Source organism: Pollicipes pollicipes, unplaced genomic scaffold (assembly GCF_011947565.3).
Source record: "Pollicipes pollicipes isolate AB1234 unplaced genomic scaffold, Ppol_2.1 Scaffold_4295;HRSCAF=5057_pilon_pilon_pilon, whole genome shotgun sequence".
Lineage (NCBI taxonomy): Eukaryota > Metazoa > Arthropoda > Thecostraca > Pollicipedomorpha > Pollicipedidae > Pollicipes > Pollicipes pollicipes.
Window position 1 is genome coordinate 1,449,483 of NW_023596461.1, and position 18,619 is coordinate 1,468,101.

An 18,619-nucleotide genomic window follows, 5' to 3' on the forward strand; every position below is an offset into this window, starting at 1 on the left:
AAAGAGCGTCGAGGACTGCTGTCCTCGTCTGACTTCAGTGGATACCAGTCACCACCCACCGTTCAATCCAGAGTTGGAGTCGCGTTATTTAGTATCGCCGATTCTTCTCCGAATCACATTCTGGACACTCACTTTGGATTCCATTGGCTACCGTCCAGAAAGGCGGACAAGACGTCCGCTGCTCTCCACGTCCGTCGGACAACTGCACGCTGGACATGATGGGAAATGTGGGCTCGTGTGACCGATCGGCCAAAGAGGAACCATCAACTCATGGGCCATACGCACGGCATTGATTGTTCCCCAATGCTCAGCGTACAGTGCCTACCACACAAATCTTACGGGTCCACGATACTCACACAGCTGTTGTGGGATAGCCAAAGTTCGATCCGTCCCGGCGCCCTGGTGACGGAAGCGGGCCGGTTCGGAGCTCTGGTCGCGGAGTGGGGGAGTGGTGGGTGGCTCTGCGCGCTCTCCGCCGCGTGGCGCCGGTCTCGTCAGCCCGGACGGTCCGCCGTCAGCGGCGCCGGTCGGTGATGCGCCCTCACATCTGCAGGTGTTTGACCAGATGATGAAGAGGATGTCGTCGCGGCGCCAGAAGCGCTGGTGGAACGCTTACATCCTGTTCTACACGCGGACGGACACGGAGTCGGAGCCGCGGCCGGACGGCCTGCCCGGCCAGATGCAGCAGCTCTCGCTCAGTCAGTACCCCGCCCGTCGCCGCCCCCGCCGCCGGTGCGCCGTCTCACTAACGCGCCGCGCTGGCTGGCTGGCCGAACCCGGCGGCTGCGCGTCCGCTGTGGCGAGGTGGCTGGCGCCGGTGCGTCTGCGCCAGTGGAGATGAGTAGATGGTGGCCATTGAGTACGTTTGCCTGTTGCGGCGGGGGTGACCAGACCGGTGGCCGTTCGCCGGCGTCGTCTAGCTGTGTGGCCGGCATCTGCTTGCCGCCGACCGCGCTGCTGACCGCGCCGCCTGCTCTGCCGCAGCCGACATATCATCGGTGAGCCACATCAAGATGCCGGCGCCCATCCAGCGCAGCATCCGGCGTCAGAACATCCGCTTCCTGCACACCAAGAACCAGTTCTTCAGCGAGTTCGTCCAGTTCATCCGCAAGCTGGTCGGCTGCAACAGCGTCGGCCCGCTGCCGCAGCACTGCAAGCTGGTCAGTGAGAGCGGCCGCGTGGTCGGCCGTCGGCCGCTGCCGCCCGCGCTCCAGCCGCGTGTCGTCGCCGCCGCCTCCGGTGTGCGCGTGCGATGGCGGGCGCGACCGGTGACGCCGGTGATGTGCGCGGCGTCCGGAGAGCAGCCCGTCGCCGACGGTGACGTCTGGCTGACGGTCTGGGGCTGGTGCCGGAGCCGGAGCCCGGTCACGCCGGCCCCAGGGTGCGGAGGCGTGATAGGGATGCGGGTGCGGCGTCTCTCCTGAGATGGCGCTGATGTCGTGACCTCTCCGCTCGCCAGAGTGCGGAGGCCGAGTCGATGGCGCTGATGTCGGTGCAGCTGGCTGCGCGCTTCCTCTTCACGGTGGGCCTGCACATGAAGAAGGCGGTGCGCGGCCCCACCTCGGAGTGGTACGAGGCGCTGCTGCCACACCTCACCCACTCGGCCCGCGCCCGCACGTGGCTCGCCCAGCACGTACTCTTCGTGAACGGCAACAGGTCAGCAGAAACTCGTGTGTGGATGGGTGGGGAGGGGGTGCGTACGTGCGTTTGTGCTTGGAGATTGTAACCGCGCTGTGTGGGGATGAGTCAGTCATGTTTACGGTGTTAATGATGTGGATCAAAGTTTTTGTGTCAGGGCCGTCGATATGGGGAAAAATAATTTGTCAAACATTGACACGATGACGCAATCCTTCGGGCGTGCAGTTGCCGAAGGAAATCAATCGGGGCGTGGGGTGTTGGCCGCCTGGATTGACGCGGCTGCGCCGTTTCAGCCGTTTCTGCGAGTACCTGCTGGAGTGTCCCAGCTCGGAGGTGCGTTCGACGTTCGCGAAGCTGCTGGTGCTGCTGGCGCGCTACTCGACGACCCAGCCGCCGCCATCGCCGCTGGCGCCGTCGGAAACCAACGGCCTCTGCTCCACAGGTGAGTCACGCGTCGAGCGGCCGCAGGGCGACGCGGCCAACTTGTGAGAGCAGGCGGCGGGCAGAGACTGCATTTGGTCTCGCCGCCTACTGATGGCGGCCGCGGGGCGACGCGGCCGCGGGATATGGGGATATGATATGACCGGCTCGTGAGAACAGGCGGTGGGCAGAGGATGCAGTGTGGTCTGGTCCAGTCGGGTCCGGTCTGTGCGACCGAGTCTGTCTGGCCGCCTGTAGATGGCGGCCGCGGGGCGACGCGGCCTACTCGTGAGAGCAGGCCGTGGGTAGAGACTGTGTTATGGTCTGGTCTGGTCTGGTCTCGTGTGGTCGGACCCGGTCCGGTGTGGTCCATGCGACTGAGCCTGTTCCCTCGCCTGCAGACGGCGGGCCGGAGGCGGCCGGCTCGCTCTCGGAGGCGGTCGTGCACGCCGTGCTCGGCCTGCTGAAGAAGGACGTGGCCGAGCACGGCCGTCACCTGCCGCAGTACTTCAGCTTCTTCCTCATGTACGCCGCCGTCGGCGTGCGGGAGCGCACGCATCTGCTCAAGGTACGACCGCGTCGGCGCCGTCGGTCGGCTTGGCCGGCGGCGGCGCGTTCGCTCGCTCGCTCGGTGGTCGCGGGGTGTCGGGATGACGTGGTGCGCACTCGTGGACTGACGCCCTGCCGGGAGGTGGAACCAGCTGATGCGACATCACTGCGCGCCAGAGGCGGCGCGTGGATGCCTGGTGACGTATGAAGGTCGATTGCAATCCCGAGCCGGCCGGCTGACGGTTGTCTCCGCGCTGCTCGTGTCGTGACGTGCTTTGCCCGTCCCGGTGCTGACGTCCCTATGCTCCTCTCCGCTGACAGTTGTCTCCGCGCTGCTCGTGTCGCGACGTGCAATGCCCGTCCCGGTGCTGACGTCCCTATGCTCCTCTCCGCTGACGGTTGTCTCCGCGCTGCTCGTGCCGTGACGTGCAATGCCCGTCCCGGTGCTGACGTCCCTATGCTCCTCTCCGCTGACGGTTGTCTCCGCGCTGCTCGTGTCGTGACGTGCAATGCCCGTCCCGGTGCTGACGTCCCTATGCTCCCCTCCGCTGACGGTTGTCTCCGCGCTGCTCGTGTCGTGACGTGCGATGTCCGTCCCGGTGCTGACGTCCCTATGCTCCGCTCCTATTGTTCCCATCCCAGTGCTCCCTCGGTGCTCGTTGTTCCCATCCGTTCCCGCGTGTTCACGCACATGAGCCTGGCCTGGTGCGTCTCGCTGAACGGGCAGTCTCGCGCAGGAGACAATGCAGCGGGGTTGTGCTGTGCAAGCAATGCGTGGGCTGCGCGTGGGTCTGCTGTAGGTCCCACGTCGTGAGCAGGTTGCCTCTTACCCCTCCCCCTCCCTCTCTCCCTCTCCCCCTCTCTCTCCTCTCCCTGTGCTGCTCCGAAATGGCGAGAGCAGGCCGAGCTTGTTCCAACCTGACCAAACCCAAGCCGCCCGTTCTGGGCAGGCGCTGTCCACCGGGCGTCTCCCGCGTCGTCGTCTGGTGCTGACGCTCTCCCCGTGTCCGCGCGCCGCAGCTGCAGATTCCGGCCACACTGATGCTGGTGGCGCTGGAGGAGGGCCCCGGGCCGCCCATCAAGTTCCAGTACGCCGACCTCAGCAAGCTGTACCAGACGGTGTCGCTGCTGGTGCGCTGCTGCGACATCAGCGCCAAGATGACCTCGTCGCAGGCGGTTAGTATCGCACAGCCCTCGTGCGCTGCAGGGACAGCCCTGGGGGGCTAAAGCAGCCCGCGAGCAGGGCGGAGGCTGGTGGCTTCCGCGCCGTCGGACCAGTGTGCTGTGCTTGCTGTGTAAGTTAGTTTTTTTCCGCACTTAGTCTGGGCACTAGCAAGCGCTTGATGCGACTCGAGCCCACCCAGCCACGGGTGGGTGGATCGGAAGACAGGCGCAGTTACCGACTTGTCCTCGGTAATCAACGCTGTGGCCGGTGTGAGGCAGTAACTAGCATGTCCGTCGAGTGTGAGGCAGTAACTGGCATGTCCGTCGAGTGCGAGGCGGTGACTGGCATGTCCTGCCGGCACTGGCGCTAGGGTGTGACCGTGACCGTACGCCAATCATCGCCAGGGTGCCGCGCCCCTGCCGAACCCTCACGGCGACCCGGACTGCCCGGAGCCAATCATGCCGATCCAGCCGCAGGTGGACGAGGTCCTGTTCACGCGCGCCAGGTCAGTGCCTCGGCGGCCGGCGGCCGGGTCGGACGGCGCGCCGACCTCGCCGCTCCGCGCGCCATTCGGCCGGGCTGGCAGTGGCTGCGTGGGGTACCATGTCGCGCTTTACCAAAGCCGCCGACTGTCGCGCTGGCCGACTTGCGTTCGCTGGTCTGGTGACTGCTGTAGCGCGGTCGGGTGCTGCGCTCTCGTCGTCGGGGGTGAGCGAGCGGCGACTCCCGCCAGCTGACGTCCGGCCGCGCCGCTTGGTCCGCAGCTACCTGAAGAAGATCATCGAGGACGCTGGCAATGTGGAGGAGACGGGACACCTTCTGCGCTACTGCAGCTGGGAGAACCCCACATTCTCCAGCATGGTGCTGACGGAGCTGCTCTGGCAGATTTCCTACAGCTACAACTACGAGCTGCGCCCCTACCTGGACCTGCTGCTGCAGGTGCTGCTCATTGAGGACAGCTGGCAGCCGCAGCGCATCCTCAACGCGCTCAAGGTGAGGCGGCCGTCACCGAAGCAGCCGTCGCCGGCTCAGGCTGGGCCCGGTCTCGGGCGTCCCTGGGGCCCGGGCGCTGGATTTCGGCAGCGTTGGCGCGCTTCAGTCATGCCGAACACGCGGCGTTGGGGTTGGTGACAGTGGGTGCTCTAGCTGCCGTACCTCCCAGCTAACCTCGTTGACACCGCTTAATGGTCGTGAGGCGGTCGTCAGGGCCAGCCGATGCGCGTCGCCCCGGTCCTGTTGATGGAGTGGAGGCTGCACAACGCTCCGAGCGCGCCTCGTGCGACGCAGCACCCCCGGTCGGCGCTCGCTGGCTGTGACCGTCGGCCGCGCGACCAGCCAGCCCGCCGCCGCGTGCCTGGACGCCCCAGCGGTGTGTTGCCGCTTCCTTCGCCCGAGCCGGCCCGTGACGCGACCGCCCCGTGCGCGCAGGGCACCCCGGACGAGCGAGACGGCCGGGAGGGCCTATTTGACACGATCCAGCGCTTCAAGAACCACTACCAGAAGCGCGCCTACCAGTGCATCAAGTGCCTGGTGGAGCTGTTCTCGCGCTGCCCGGCCGGCCACCGCGTGCTGCAGACCAGCGTCGAGTTCCGACGCAAGTGGTACGAGGCGGTCGACTGGCTCAAGGAGGAGCTGGACCGGGTGAGTGTCGCGCGAGGCTTCGGCGCCGGCCGCGGAGGAGGAGGAGCTGGAGGGACGCCGGGCGGTGTGCGGCCGCGGTCGCTTTCGGGACGTCACACCTGGCAACCAGTCAGCTCGTGCGCGCTGTCGTGTCGGTGCAGGTCGTGTGTCGCGCTTGTGTTGTGATTCTCCGGCACTCGGGTAGGCTGCCGGCAGCAGCCGCCGTCCTCTCTCGACTCTGGCCGCCGTGTCCGCCCCATCCAGGCGGCCATATTTGCCTGACCGCGGCCTGTGCGCCTGCCCAACGTCGTTATCTGTGTCCAAATAGTCCTGAATACCTTGTGCACTAAGCCCTACCGCTGCGTCCGTCCAACCCTGATCGCTGTGTCCGACCAACCTGGCCTGTTGTGTAAGACCAACCTGGACCGTTGTGTCCGACCAAGCTGGCCCGTTGTGTCCGACCAACCTGGACCGTTGTGTCCGGCCAACCTGGCCCGTTGTGTCCGACCAACCTGGACCGTTATGTCCGACCAACCTGGCCCGTTGTGTCCGACTAACCTGGCCCGTTGCGTCCGACCAATCTGGACCGCTGTTTCCGTCCAACCTTGACCGCTATGTCCATCTGACCCCGTGCGCTGTATCCGTCTGACCCCGACGTCGGCCCGCCCACAGCGGCCTTTCCAGTCGACGCCGCAGTACAGCTATACATGGTCGCCGCCCACGCAGAGCAACGAGACGTCCAACGGCTACTTCCTGGAGCGCAGCCAGTCGGCGCTCATGTGTCTGGAGAAGGCGGACGAGCTGTGCCCGGAGGAGGTGAGCGCCTGCCGCTGACGGGGCGCGGCGGACAGCCCGCGCCGTGGCGCCGCTCGGTTGACACACTGCTAACGGCGGCTGGTGGCCGGCTGCACACCGGCGGTTGGCTCCGCACTCGGTGGGGGTAGTGCCGGCGCCGCGGCGGGTGGCGCCTGATGCTGGGTGTGTGCGGCCGCTGCGCCGGGCCGTGGGAGCTGGCCGAGGCGTTTGGGCCGGCGCCCGACCTGACCTGATGTGACCTGACCCGACCCGCGCCTGTTCCGTCGGCCAGCCGGAGCCGGAGGAGCCGGAGGACGAGTCTCAGCGGCAGGTGGGCGGCGAGCCCGAACCGGCGGTCGCACCGCCCGCCGCGCAACCGCAGCCACCGCCGCCGCCGCCGCCGCCCGCGCAGCCGCCGCCGCAGCAGCTGCAGCAGCCGCAGCAGCAGCCGCAGCCGCCGCAGCAGCCGCAGCCCCAGCAGAAGCCCACCAGGTAGGCGCCGGTCGGCAGCGTCCCCTGTGGGTCCGGGATTGGAGCCCTGCTTGCCGCAGAAGAAGGGGGAGGGGGGGGGGCAGGAGGGCTTGGGGAGAGGGAAGAGGGGACCCTCGGCGTTCCGGGGACGCGGCAAGTCAGGTTGTTGTGCAGACGTTAATGTGTGTATTTCGGCTACTTACGGCACGTGTATGTAATGAATAAGCATAACGTCTAAGATACGAACCAGGAAAGGTGGCTAGCTCGGAGTGAGCAGCCTTCTAGGTTTATCACAACGGCATAGATTGATGATGCATGGCGATGACATCGGCGGCAAATCCGCGATCATTCAGCTCTGACCAGCCGTTGTGCTGGAAGGTTTACACATGATTACGAATTCGTGTCACAGGTATTAGTGCTGTGGAGATGGCCGGCCGTGATGTTGTCCAATTGGGCCGTTATCTGACGGCCCGTTGCCCCGGTGTGACTGCCTGCTGTCCCCGGCATTTGGCGATCTGTTTCCTGTATCTAGCGACCTGTGGTCTCCTGTATCTGACGGCCTGTTCGTCTGACGGCCGGTATCGTCTTCTGTATCTGGCGGCCTGTTGTCTCATTTATCTGACGATCTGTCGTCTCCTGTGTATGACGACCTGTTGTCTCCTGTATCTGGGGGCCTGTTGTCTCATTTATCTGACGATCTGTCGTCTCCTGTGTATGACGACCTGTTGTTCCTGTATCTGGCGGCCTGTTGTCTCATTTATCTGACGATCTGTCGTCTCCTGTATCTGGTGTCCCGGTGTCTCCTGTATCTGACGATCTGTTGTCTCCCGTATCTGGTGGCTTCTGTATCTGATGGCCTGTTGTCTCCTGTATCTGACAGCCGATTGTCTCCTGTATCTGGCAGCGGATTGTCTCCTGTATCTGGCGACCTGTTGTCTCTTCTATCTGGCGACTTGTCTCGTGTATCTGGCAGCCTGTTGTCACCTGCATGTGACGACATGTTGTCTCCTATATCTGATAACCTATTGTCTCATGTATCTGATGGCCTGTTGTCTTGTGTATGTGGCAGCCTGTTGTCTCCTGTATGTGATGACCTGTGGTCTCCCATATGTGATGACCTGTTGTCTCATGTATCTGACAGCATGTTATCTCATGTATCTGGCAGCCGTTGTCCCCTGTATGTGACGACCTGTTGTCTCCTGTATATGATGACCTATTGTCTCCTATATGTGATGACCTGTTGTCTCATGTATCTGACGGCATGTTGTCTCGTGTACCTGGCGGGCTGTTGTCTGCGGCATCTGACGACCTGTTTCCCTGTTCCAGCTACAAGCAGCCGGATGCCAACGACAACTGACGACACGCGCCCGCTATCAACTCGCAGGCATTAACGTGACTCGGCCGCGGCCCCACGCGCCTGTCTCTCCTTTCTTTCCACGCCACCCGCCCCGGTCCGTCTGTCTCTCTGTCGCTGTGTGTGTGGGGCCCGGTCGTCGCGAAGCGTTACTGTGATTTATGCCTTACTACCGAACGGCGCAGTCCTGGCACCTTGTGGACAGTTTTGTAAGTCGTGCTTCGCTCCCGGACCGCGCGGTGCCGTGTCGATCGCTTCTAGTCCACGCGCGGTAGGATAAGGTGTGAGCGCGTCGAACAGTTACTATTTATCAGTGGTTTTATTGCGACTGGAGTAATATATTAGCCGTGTTGTTTGCCTGCAATATGGCGCAAACGGTGCTGTGAGGGTACACGGCGACCACGCGGCGAAGATACCGAGAGTGGGAGTGAGAGGAGAGGAGTCACGCGCTGGCCCGCCTGACCGGGCGGCGACCGGCCCGTGCCGCTCAGACCGATGAGACACTGCTGCGACACGTGGTATTATGATAAATATCGTAGTTATACTTCTGTTGTTTAAGCCGGTACCCGGGAGATTCCGCGCGCTGCGGGACGGCGGCCTCAGCAGGAAACTTTGTTTGCGAAAGCAGCCGCAATGTGGCGTTAGTGTCTCACGGTGGTCGCTTGTCTGTCGAGTTTTCTAAGCATTATTTTCAATGAGTGAAAATGCTGTTCTAAATGAAAATAAAGTCTGTGTTATTTAGTCGAACTTGACGGAGCGAAATTATTGAAAGGCGTTGCATACGGTCAGTGGTGGAACTTGTCAAAACGGTTGCGGGACAGTTAGAATTTGGAAACGACCTATACAGTACATTGGCCACATGTTGCGGTTTGGAAACATAAATGGTGCGTAGACCCTCTGAACATGAAGTTCCACCCATGCATGCCTCTTCAGTCTTGTAAAGTCAAATGGAGTTCGATACTGTACTGTCGTCGGACCATGTGGATGCTGCGTCTCGCTATGTGTGTGTGTGGGGGGGGGGGGGGGGGGCTGCGGTTGAATCGAATAGGCCACGCGCGCCGCCGCTGTTTTCTTGCACGCGCCATTACGTGTGCTGGCATTCTCTGCGTAGGCGTCGTAACATCGTTGATGTGACGTGCTTCGGCTTCAGTCATCCAGACAAAGCACCGGGAGCTGGGGTCTGGAGCACCTCTGTTACTCTGATGTGCGAAGGATATTGGTTGGCTTGACTCCCAGCCTGCGGGAAGAAAGCGCTAAGTTGGCACGTGAAGGATTTATGTCCTGGAGTCGTAAAATGTGAAAGTTATCGAATACCGGCAATCCTAACGCTCGCGTTGCTATGGTTGATTTCTGACTTCATTATAAATGTCCCCGAAATTGGTCTGGGTCCACGAAATTGATAGCGCAAGCGAGTTATCGAGTTTACCCACCTTGCGAGTTTCGCAATGGCATTCTTTGGACGCTGCGTGGGCCGGCCAGATTTGTCCTGTGTTCAGCTGGGTTGGGTTGCATGTTAGTCGGCTAGGACATCAGTCCCTTGCAGGTGTTATGTGGACACCTCGGGTTACTTGATCTGTGAGTTGATGACATCTTGGTCAAATTAGATCGCGTTTGATATTCCTTGTTACTGATTGCTTCGAGTATGACAGGAAGATTCGGTCGAGTAGGGAGGTTCAGCAGGGGTCATGGTTTCATTGATGTCTCCCCTGCGCGCTCCTGATAAGACCGACAGCAAAATTGACGCGGGGTCCATGCGTTTTCAGAGCTCTGAAAACGGTGGACGGCGGAAGCGTCAGGGACTGATAGGATTTTGAAGCCGATAGTAGCAGCTGGTCATAGAAAAGAACACCTTCGGAGCCAACAAATCTCGTCAACACGGGAACCATGGTCCCAAAGAGCTTCAGGGTATAGAATACCCTCACAGGGCATTCGACGTCTATGTATTTCAAAACGGCGGGGACGTGAATTAAAGGGTCCGAACACCAGGGCTGATGAGATGTGCTGCGCATTCCTCCCCATATGGCCCCGCGGGCCCTCCAGAGGTGTCACTTTCTAAGAGCGGTTGCAGGGGCGGGGGGGGGGGGGATCCGGCGATGGCTTCTTTGAAGTACGGTAACGTTTACAATTTGAGCCTTACGTACCTCCAAGACGTGATTTTACCCGGGAGCTCGGGCACTTAGATTTGCGTTTGGATGCTAAGGATATACATCTATTTCTAACAGATCGTCCCATAGAATATTGCTGTACGGGAGAAAAAGCTTCTCATTCCAATTCCATATGAAACTGCGGCTTTGTGGGAAGCTTAGAATTGAATGTAACTCAGAAAACATCTTAGTAAGATGACCCGATACTCACTCATACGCGGCTCACCGGAAATGTGTTTGATTTATCGTTCGTGGAAGGCGATCCGATGCGGAAAAAGACAATTTGTGCGAATTGGCGTGGCCTCACGCGTGCAGACAGCGGCGCAAAGTCCTATTCAGTTGAGCGGACTTCAGCTCTGCACTTGGGCTACAGCCCCCCCCCCCCCCGCCCCAGCAACTTTGGGGAGAATTTAGACCATGCAGAATGATTTCCGTTGGGAGACGAAGAATGTATTATGTGCAATGCCAAGAAATACACCTAAAAGTGAACCTTAAGCTGCTTAAGCTGCTGCTTAAACTTAACTGGTGACCGGACTGCTCACCAGAGTGGCAGCCTTAATACACGCCCGGGTGACCGGTTGAGCGCCCTTCGCTTCTCCCCCTGAGATTTCAAAAGCAAGAGTTAAGGCACTTAATTCATAAGGTAGATTAGCTTGTATGTGAGCACAATTTTGTCAAAATTTGAAAGTCCTAGGCGCTGAACTTCGTGCCAAATAAGGTCAAACAAGGTCGAACTGCAGATTGGAGCCTGAAGTGCCCTGGAGCTGCTCGTGCAGCCGCCTTGAACATAAACATATGTTCTAAGTAAAAGGTCACTGGCTTTCATCCTAGGTCAGCGACTTTGTTTGACCTTTGGAAGGTCACAGTCAAGCATTTTACGAGACTGCTGTATTTTTTGCACTTGAGCAAGCGTAAAGGATAATGCTAGGCGGTATGTTCCCCAAAAATGTGCTGACCTGGGTCATTTTAAGGCAGGGACCTACTCCGACCTTTTGAAAGCCCATGAAAAATGTATTTTGCGGTACCCGTTATCAAAACTTTGAAATGAGCACCAGACACTACCTCACACAGCAAGCTCTCGAGTAAAAAGCAGGCTGGTTTTGACCTCAGTCTGACCTTCATACCTGACCTTGGGGCGAAATAATATGTCGTTCAGCTGCTTGACGCCGCTGCGAAGCGGAGAGCGCAGGCACCATGTATATGCTCTTTACCAATATCGTTAGAGATCTTTACCAGGCGACCAAATATTTGCTGTACGGCATATGTCAGCACTCCTGGGATGCGACAACGAACAAAACCTCAGCGAGGACTGTAGCCATCTTGCTTCCGCGAGGTAAGGAGAGAGGATGTGATTCTCTGCAGACTGTGTATTGGCCATGGTATGCGACTCATAGCTATCTGCTGAGCCCGACTGGGAGGCATTTCTGCCATCGATGTGATGTGTATCTTACAGTACACCACTTGCCCAACTCGTGTCCGCACTTTACGGAGAAACGACTGCAACTGCTACTTGTGCGAAGTCCCATGGCGTAGTCTAGGGGATATTTTGGGGTTATTTTCCTGGAAGTCGCGTCGGTCACTTAGGGCATCAAAATAGTACTACAAGCCTAAAATGGCCTCCGACTTAAACAAGACGCTAAGCGATGAAGACGGCTCCTTGACTTGACTGTAAGGGCGCCCTGTGACGCGATTTCGCCCTTCTTGTGCAAAACCCTGGCTACGCCATTGCACTGACGACGTCTCTCAATATCAGTGTGTTTGTAGGAAAATACGTCTGATCAACACTGATGCTTCGCGGAAATTTGTCAATGCAGTTGTCGAATGCACCAGCTGAAGAACCATACCATAGGTCAACGTTACGGCTTTGTAGAGAGAATTGGAAAAATGCTACTAATTGTGGTGAGTAGATGGTCTCCAGCTCGGATGCGGAGCCGTTTCACAACTTTCCAAGGCAAATGTGACGGGTTAGGAGATGGTCGGTTACGGTAGCGGCCTTACGAAAATCCAGAACAGAGACGCAAATGAAATCGATGTGTTCGTCGTGAACACAACTATGACTTTTCCTCGATGTGTTCTAATCCTTACCTAAAAGCCTCTGCACCGGTTGCAGCGTATATCAACCGCGTTTACGATCTACAATGCAGCACAGAGAAGCGGTTTATCCACTGCTGCAAACAATGTATTGAATCTTCAAAATGAACGGGACAAGCATGAGAGAATGCACGACCGAATCGAAACAAACGCGTGGCTGTTCTCGTGGTTCACAAACAGATGGACGTGTGACACATGCGCTGGTCGGTTTCGTGTTTGAGGATATCCCCATTGCATCGGCACGGTTGCCCACCTTTGCACAAAGGTTTCAAATCGCTATGCCTCATGCGGAGATTTTAGCCTTAACGTCAGAACATGCCACACAGACGAGAACACCGGGCTATTTGTAACAGTAAGCACGCAACATATAGTTGAATCTGTCTCAGAGGCCACACGTTACGTCTGTTGAGAAAGCAAACGGCACACTGTCGCAGTCCAGGCCCGGTGTGTCACCCCCTGCGCTCCTCTCGTGCAAGCCGGCAGCTCCTCCTGCCCACTAAGCGACCACTGGAATAGGGAGCCGATCGTGTCAGGGCGCACGGGATGCTAAAGGAGATGAGACACAATACCAGACCTCAAAGACACAAGAGCATAGTCGGCCATCATTCAAATGCAGGGGAATTGCAACACAATGTTGCTTGTGTCGAATTTTCTCTCGGGCAAGCATTGGCACGCACAGCCATGTTGGCTGACATTTCAGTTTTGGTGAATCTGAGAGATTCTAGCGAATCTGGCAGCACACAGCATACAAATCTGGACAATTATTGGAACGGCCCAGTCTGCAGAGAAAGGTGTGGGTATTTCGAGACAGAAAAGACGAAGCCACCTGTAAACAGTGGTGATATCACCCACAGACAACCTAGTATGAGGGGTGCCGCAGGCATGACGGGTGAGATGGCCGGTAGGTGGTACGTAGCGCTGTGATCTGGGTGGATGTGCGGACGGTGGTGGGAGGAGGGGGTGCACTCACGCGGTCCGCGTGGTCCGCGTGCGTTTGGGTCGTACGGCGCCGCCTCCTCCTCGGGCGTGGCCGGCCTGCTCGGCTCCTTCTCCACCAGGTTCTGCTGCGACTCGGTCAGCTGCTCGGACATCGTGTACGAGAAGAGCATCTTCTTGCGCAGCAGAGCCTTGCCGGAGATCAGGAGCCGGAACCGCTCCGAGCCCACGCCGCAGAACAGGAAGAAGATGATGCCGCCGGTGGAGTTAAGAACCTGCAGGTGGGATCACAGCACGGCCGTCGGCTCGGTCTAGCACCCCGCGACCACGTTTGTTACCTGACTGCGTGGTGGGGGGTCAGCTAGCACCGGCGGTCGTCTGCACTTTCCTGCCACCACGCGCTCAGGCGTAAGCAAGCGATGGGAGCTGACAAGCCCGCCCTCTCGCCCGCGCGCGCCTGCCGATATCTCTACGGACCATCCCTACCACGCAAACATCACCGGCGGACAGCAGACGCCCGCGGAAGCTGACCTGGAACAGCGGGTAGAAGCTGGGGATGCGGAGGCCCAGCTTGAGATAGGCTATTAGGCCGACTGTCCAGGTGACGACGAAGTAGAAGGAGAAGAAGGCGTAGCCCTTGCAGACCGTGAGCTGCTCGGCCACGATGTTCTCCTTTCTGAGGCGCGAAGCCTGCATGTTGCAGCTGACCAAGCATGTCATCAGGAAGGAGCCGGACATGATGACGATCATCGGCAGGAACATGGTCATCTTGACCTGGCGGCAGGCATGGGACGAGCGTCAGCCGCTGACCTCTGGGACCTGATGGGACGAGCGTCAGCCGCTGACCTCTGGGACCTCATGGGACGAGCGTCAGCCGCTGACCTCTGGGACCTGATGGGACGAGCGTTAGCCGCTGACCTCTGGGACCTGATGGGACGAGCGTCAGCCGCTGACCTCTGGGACCTCATGGGACGAGCGTCAGCCGCTGACCTCTGGGACCTCATGGGACGAGCGTCAGCCGCTGACCTCTGGGACCTGATGGGACGAGCGTTAGCCGCTGACCTCTGGGACCTGATGGGACGAGCGTTAGCCGCTGACCTCTGGGACCTCATTGGACGAGCGTCAGCCGCTGACCTCTGGGACCTGATGGGACGAGCGTTAGCCGCTGACCTCTGGGACCTCATGGGACGAGCGTCAGCCGCTGACCTCTGGGACCTCATGGGACGAGCGTCAGCCGCTGACCTCTGGGACCTGATGGGACGAGCGTTAGCCGCTGACCTCTGGGACCTCATGGGACGAGCGTCAGCCGCTGACCTCTGGGATCTCATGGGACGAGCGTCAGCCGCTGACCGTGGCTCTTGGCGGCGGCCACGGAGCCAGCTTCCGCGGTACGACATTGCGGGGCTAGACTCTGAGAGCATCTGATGCCAGTCCCGCCGTACTCCGACTGGTAGCAGTGCCAATGCTAATGCTGTATTTCTATTGGTGAGGCCCAGGTTGCGGAAGACTAACGCAAGCGCATTCGATCGCGTTTGGTTGTCTTTAGCCGCACGCATCAATGCTTTCCTCGTGCGTTAGTGTATTCGATTTTTGATCCGTTAAAGATGCCTGCCACCCGCTTTGTACTTTTCATTTATTGCAAGATTAGACGCGCATGATTTGATCACTAATGCCAGTTTTCTTGAAATCCTTCCAAACAGCTCATATTTCCATTTGGAGCAGCCGACGCTGCGGAAGAGATCCCATTTGACTCCATGCTCCCCACAACGAAAATGACATTTATCTTGCTTTGCTTTCTCACCTTGTGTGCTCTGTAATGTATGCAACACAAAGTGCCAAAATGTTTGTGTACGAAATGCTACGAAAGTCTGAAACACACTATTTAGACAAAAAGGCATGCGGCCATGAAGCTATCATTCCGCGGCTTTTAAGGCAACTTCACACCATACCTTAAATTTCTCCCCCATGCCGCTCACCACAGCAGCTCTTTTCGAGGCACGCTTTGACTTTGGGAATGGGAGTATCACATGATCCATGTGGGGGACTGGCTCAAACTTCAATCAGCCAACTTCTCGGTAGCAGGCCTTTGCCCGCCAGACCCATCACAAACGTTCTTTTATTCGCACCAGTGGAGATGCCACGGCGGTTGTAATGACAACAGCAGTCGAGACTGCAGGGAAGAATTATGGTGCGGATACAAAGCACTGACAGCGTAATTTGGACCAAATCATAAATGCATTTGGTACCCTGATTATGTCTTGACGGTCCTGCAGTGGCACTGCCTAGCGCCAGCATTGAACGTAACTGGGCCTGACATGTCACTGAAGTATGTTTTTGCAATATGCCCAAAGTTGGGACACTCAAACAAAGTTTTAGGGACACACACAAAGTTTGGGACACACAAAGTTTTAAGCAAAAAGTCACTGGTGTCAATATAAGGTCAGGGATCTTGATTGACCTCCAGAGGTCATTGGTAGCGAATCAAATCAAAGTCACGTCAACTTAGACGAGATCGTCTTGATTTTTGCATTGGAATAACCGCCAAGGGTTACGTTGGGCGGCATGTTCCTAAAAACAAAATATTGACCAGAATATGCCGTTTACGTCAGACGAGGCGTACACAGGTGCCTTCGGGCACGTCACCTGTCAGACGGGGTGTACACGGGCACCCCGGGGTATGACACACGTCAGACGGAGTGTGCACGGGTATCCCCGGGAACGGCACCCGTCAGACGCCGCGTACACAGGTACCTCCCGGCAGACAGGGTACCTCCAGGGTACCAGGGTACCTCCCGGCACAACGCCCGTCAGACAGGGTGTACACCGGTGCCCCCGGGCACGACACCCGTCAGAGGGAGTTTACACGGGCACCTCCGGGCACACACCTGTCCGGCGCGGCCCTCGCACCTACCTTGTCCGGCCAGCCGAGCATGCAGCGCGGATCGGTGCCGTAGTCGGTCAGGTACATGAGCATGGCGTAGCCGAGCGAGAGGAACGGCACACCTGGCGAGCAGGGGCGGACGCGAGGGTTAGTGGTCCAGTCAGCAGCGTCGCCCGGGACTGCCACCGACGGGCCAGCGAGCACGGGCGGGGAGGGCGTCATAACACTGGTGCGTCTCCAAACAGCCCCTTTGTGTCGCCCCTTGAATGGTCACGCGCAGCGGTGCAGCTAGGGTTTGCGACCGGGGGAAATGGGTGGGGCTCATCACACTCCGTAGTATCACAGGACCGGACTCATCACATTTCCAGCCCCACACAAGTATCCACGCATGGCGAATAGACAAAAGGCGTCACGGAAATTATGATAGGCATCAAAGATGCAACTTATTCCAAAATGTTAGATCGCACCCAAACCACACGACCCAGCCAGCAATGCAACCCGCAAAATTTCACTGGGCTGTGCTACAATACTGAGCCGGTATTAACCCGCAAGTTTTAAGTTAATTGCACGCCGTGGTATGCCATTTCTCCTTAATTTTACACCTATACATAGATTGAGCCTAAAATGGCGTGCCAATGTCATCTAATGCACACCACTGCTTGACTAATACCAGTGATGCTGCTCGGACAGCAGTGATCAAAATGCCTGGCGCATGAAATTTATATTTTACCAAAGTACATCTTCAGCACTGTGTTGATAATTTTTGATTACGATTAAGAAGAAAGAGGATGCAATTTAAAATGGTCTCTAAACAAAATTTCGGGACAGATTTCGTTCTTGTACTTAATTCAGTGACACACAGGCCAGGTCTTCTGAAGCTGCATGCATCGGCTGATGGCCTTGCACAGGCAAAGTGAAGAAATGCTGGATATTTTAAACTAAAGTTATGGAAAATCTCCTCAGTTCATTTCGCTGTGCACGGGTACAAACACCGTTTAAATGCGTCACAGTAACCGCATTGTCGTAGCATGTATTCAAGAACCAATCTCAGGTTTGTATATGGTGTTTGCTGTTCTTAAAAGTGTACGTTATGTAACAGCACGGGATAAATGCCACCCGACAGCCATGCCAGCTGTCAGGCTGTCATAAATTGTTATCATAAAAATATAAGCTAACATTTTTCATTTCTGTCATAAATTACAACAGGGTGAATTTTGACACCATTTCTCTCTTGCGACTACCCATGTTTCATTGCGCCACGGTTATCACCACACCGATTATGATGCTGCTTACAAGCAAGGAAAGCAATACAATTGCGCCCAGGAATGTTTGTCCTCCAAGTGAAACTCACGTTTAGCACAACCTCAAATTTGAAATATTGTCAAATGCTGAAGCAAAATTTCTACGTAACGAAAAATGGAACAAATTGCGCCTAGGATCTCCGTCCCACATTTCATAAAGCCTGCTGACTCTAACTTTTGAATCTGTATGGAACGTTTTATTGACGTCATATGTTTAACTGGAAATTTTGACACAGACCTGTATGCAGATACAGATATTGAAAGAGACGGAAAGGGCAAAAATAAAATTTTTAATGAGACATGTATGTTGAAAACTAATGACAATCAAAGTAATGGTAAAACGTATCATATTTAAGAATCCCTGCCATCGTGATCGTACCAAATGTCATGTTATCGAGGCATAAATAGCCAAACTCCATCTTACTATTTTCTATTTCGGCATCTGTTGCGCATGTAATAGACCAACCAATGGGGGCTGTTAGGCGTACAAGGCATCCTCGCTCGAGGGCCACAGAACCGGTTCGACACCACAGACCACGGCTCAGGACCCCCTCGAGGACTGCAGAGCACACAGACCAGTGCGTGTGGACCAGTGAGCACACAGACCAGCAGAGCACACAGACCAGTGAGCTGTGCGTGCGGACCGCGGCCAGATCACTCACCCCAGCCGAAGGCCACGTACGCTCTCAGCTTCCCACCGATGGCGCCGTTGGTGACGGACAGGAAGTCGGCCAGGCCCTCCATCAGCACCATTGTGCCCGCCAGCAGGTAGAAGAAGTGGATGGTGGCCGAGAAGCCGGTGCACGCGTGGCGGTCGGCGCGGATGGCCGGGATATCCGTCAGGCACATGAACACGGAGCCGATCAGCAGCCCGACGGCCGTATTCAGACGCATCATGTGGAACATCTCGTGCAGCTGCCTGTAGGAGAGGGGGTTGGCGACCGCGCCCCAGGTCAGCCGAGCTGCTTGTGCAGCTCCGTGGACAGCTCTCTTGCTGTCAGACGTGAGAGGATTCAGCGTGGGCTAAAGGTACGTCTTTGGTTGCACCCGGGAGGCATTGGGCACGTAGTCGTGCTGTTATTGGCATCCGTTGTCGTTCCACAGTATCTTGCCTTTCGCGTCTCGTTTTACCTGTGAATCCTGCAGTTTGGTATGGCGCATTTTGGTATGACTCCGCAACCGAGTCATGTTGGTATTGCCAGTGATTTACAAACCGCATTTAGAGACGATCATTGCACCCGACGGGGTGGGGGG

At 57.5% G+C, this 18,619-nt stretch overlaps 2 protein-coding genes and 1 long non-coding RNA gene across 3 annotated transcripts in view; 2 read left to right on the forward strand and 1 right to left on the reverse strand.

Annotated features, from left to right (window-relative positions):
• faf (ubiquitin carboxyl-terminal hydrolase-like faf) overlaps positions 1-6,530 on the forward strand; it is a gene marked incomplete at its 3' end in the record, with an annotated part of 39,591 nt that extends 33,061 nt beyond the window's left edge. Inside the window, exons 41-51 of the mRNA XM_037219416.1 lie at positions 554-698; positions 985-1,160; positions 1,460-1,656; positions 1,932-2,080; positions 2,460-2,626; positions 3,628-3,783; positions 4,177-4,277; positions 4,537-4,765; positions 5,201-5,413; positions 6,065-6,208; positions 6,480-6,530. Coding sequence (XP_037075311.1) covers positions 554-698; positions 985-1,160; positions 1,460-1,656; positions 1,932-2,080; positions 2,460-2,626; positions 3,628-3,783; positions 4,177-4,277; positions 4,537-4,765; positions 5,201-5,413; positions 6,065-6,208; positions 6,480-6,530 — 1,728 coding nt within the window. The remainder of the gene's footprint in view (positions 1-553; positions 699-984; positions 1,161-1,459; positions 1,657-1,931; positions 2,081-2,459; positions 2,627-3,627; positions 3,784-4,176; positions 4,278-4,536; positions 4,766-5,200; positions 5,414-6,064; positions 6,209-6,479) is intronic.
• Positions 6,531-6,636: 106 nt separating this feature from the next.
• On the forward strand, positions 6,637-8,753 carry LOC119097623 (uncharacterized). The gene is made up of 2 exons (XR_005094172.1): positions 6,637-6,679; positions 7,985-8,753. It is a non-coding gene; the product is annotated as an uncharacterized LOC119097623 (long non-coding RNA).
• Positions 8,754-12,327: 3,574 nt separating this feature from the next.
• Positions 12,328-18,619, reverse strand: part of LOC119097625 (uncharacterized) — a gene marked incomplete at its 5' end in the record, with an annotated part of 19,754 nt that continues 13,462 nt past the window's right edge. The window contains 5 exon segments of the mRNA XM_037220661.1: positions 12,328-12,754; positions 13,218-13,458; positions 13,715-13,957; positions 16,095-16,186; positions 18,028-18,284. Coding sequence (XP_037076556.1) covers positions 12,744-12,754; positions 13,218-13,458; positions 13,715-13,957; positions 16,095-16,186; positions 18,028-18,284 — 844 coding nt within the window.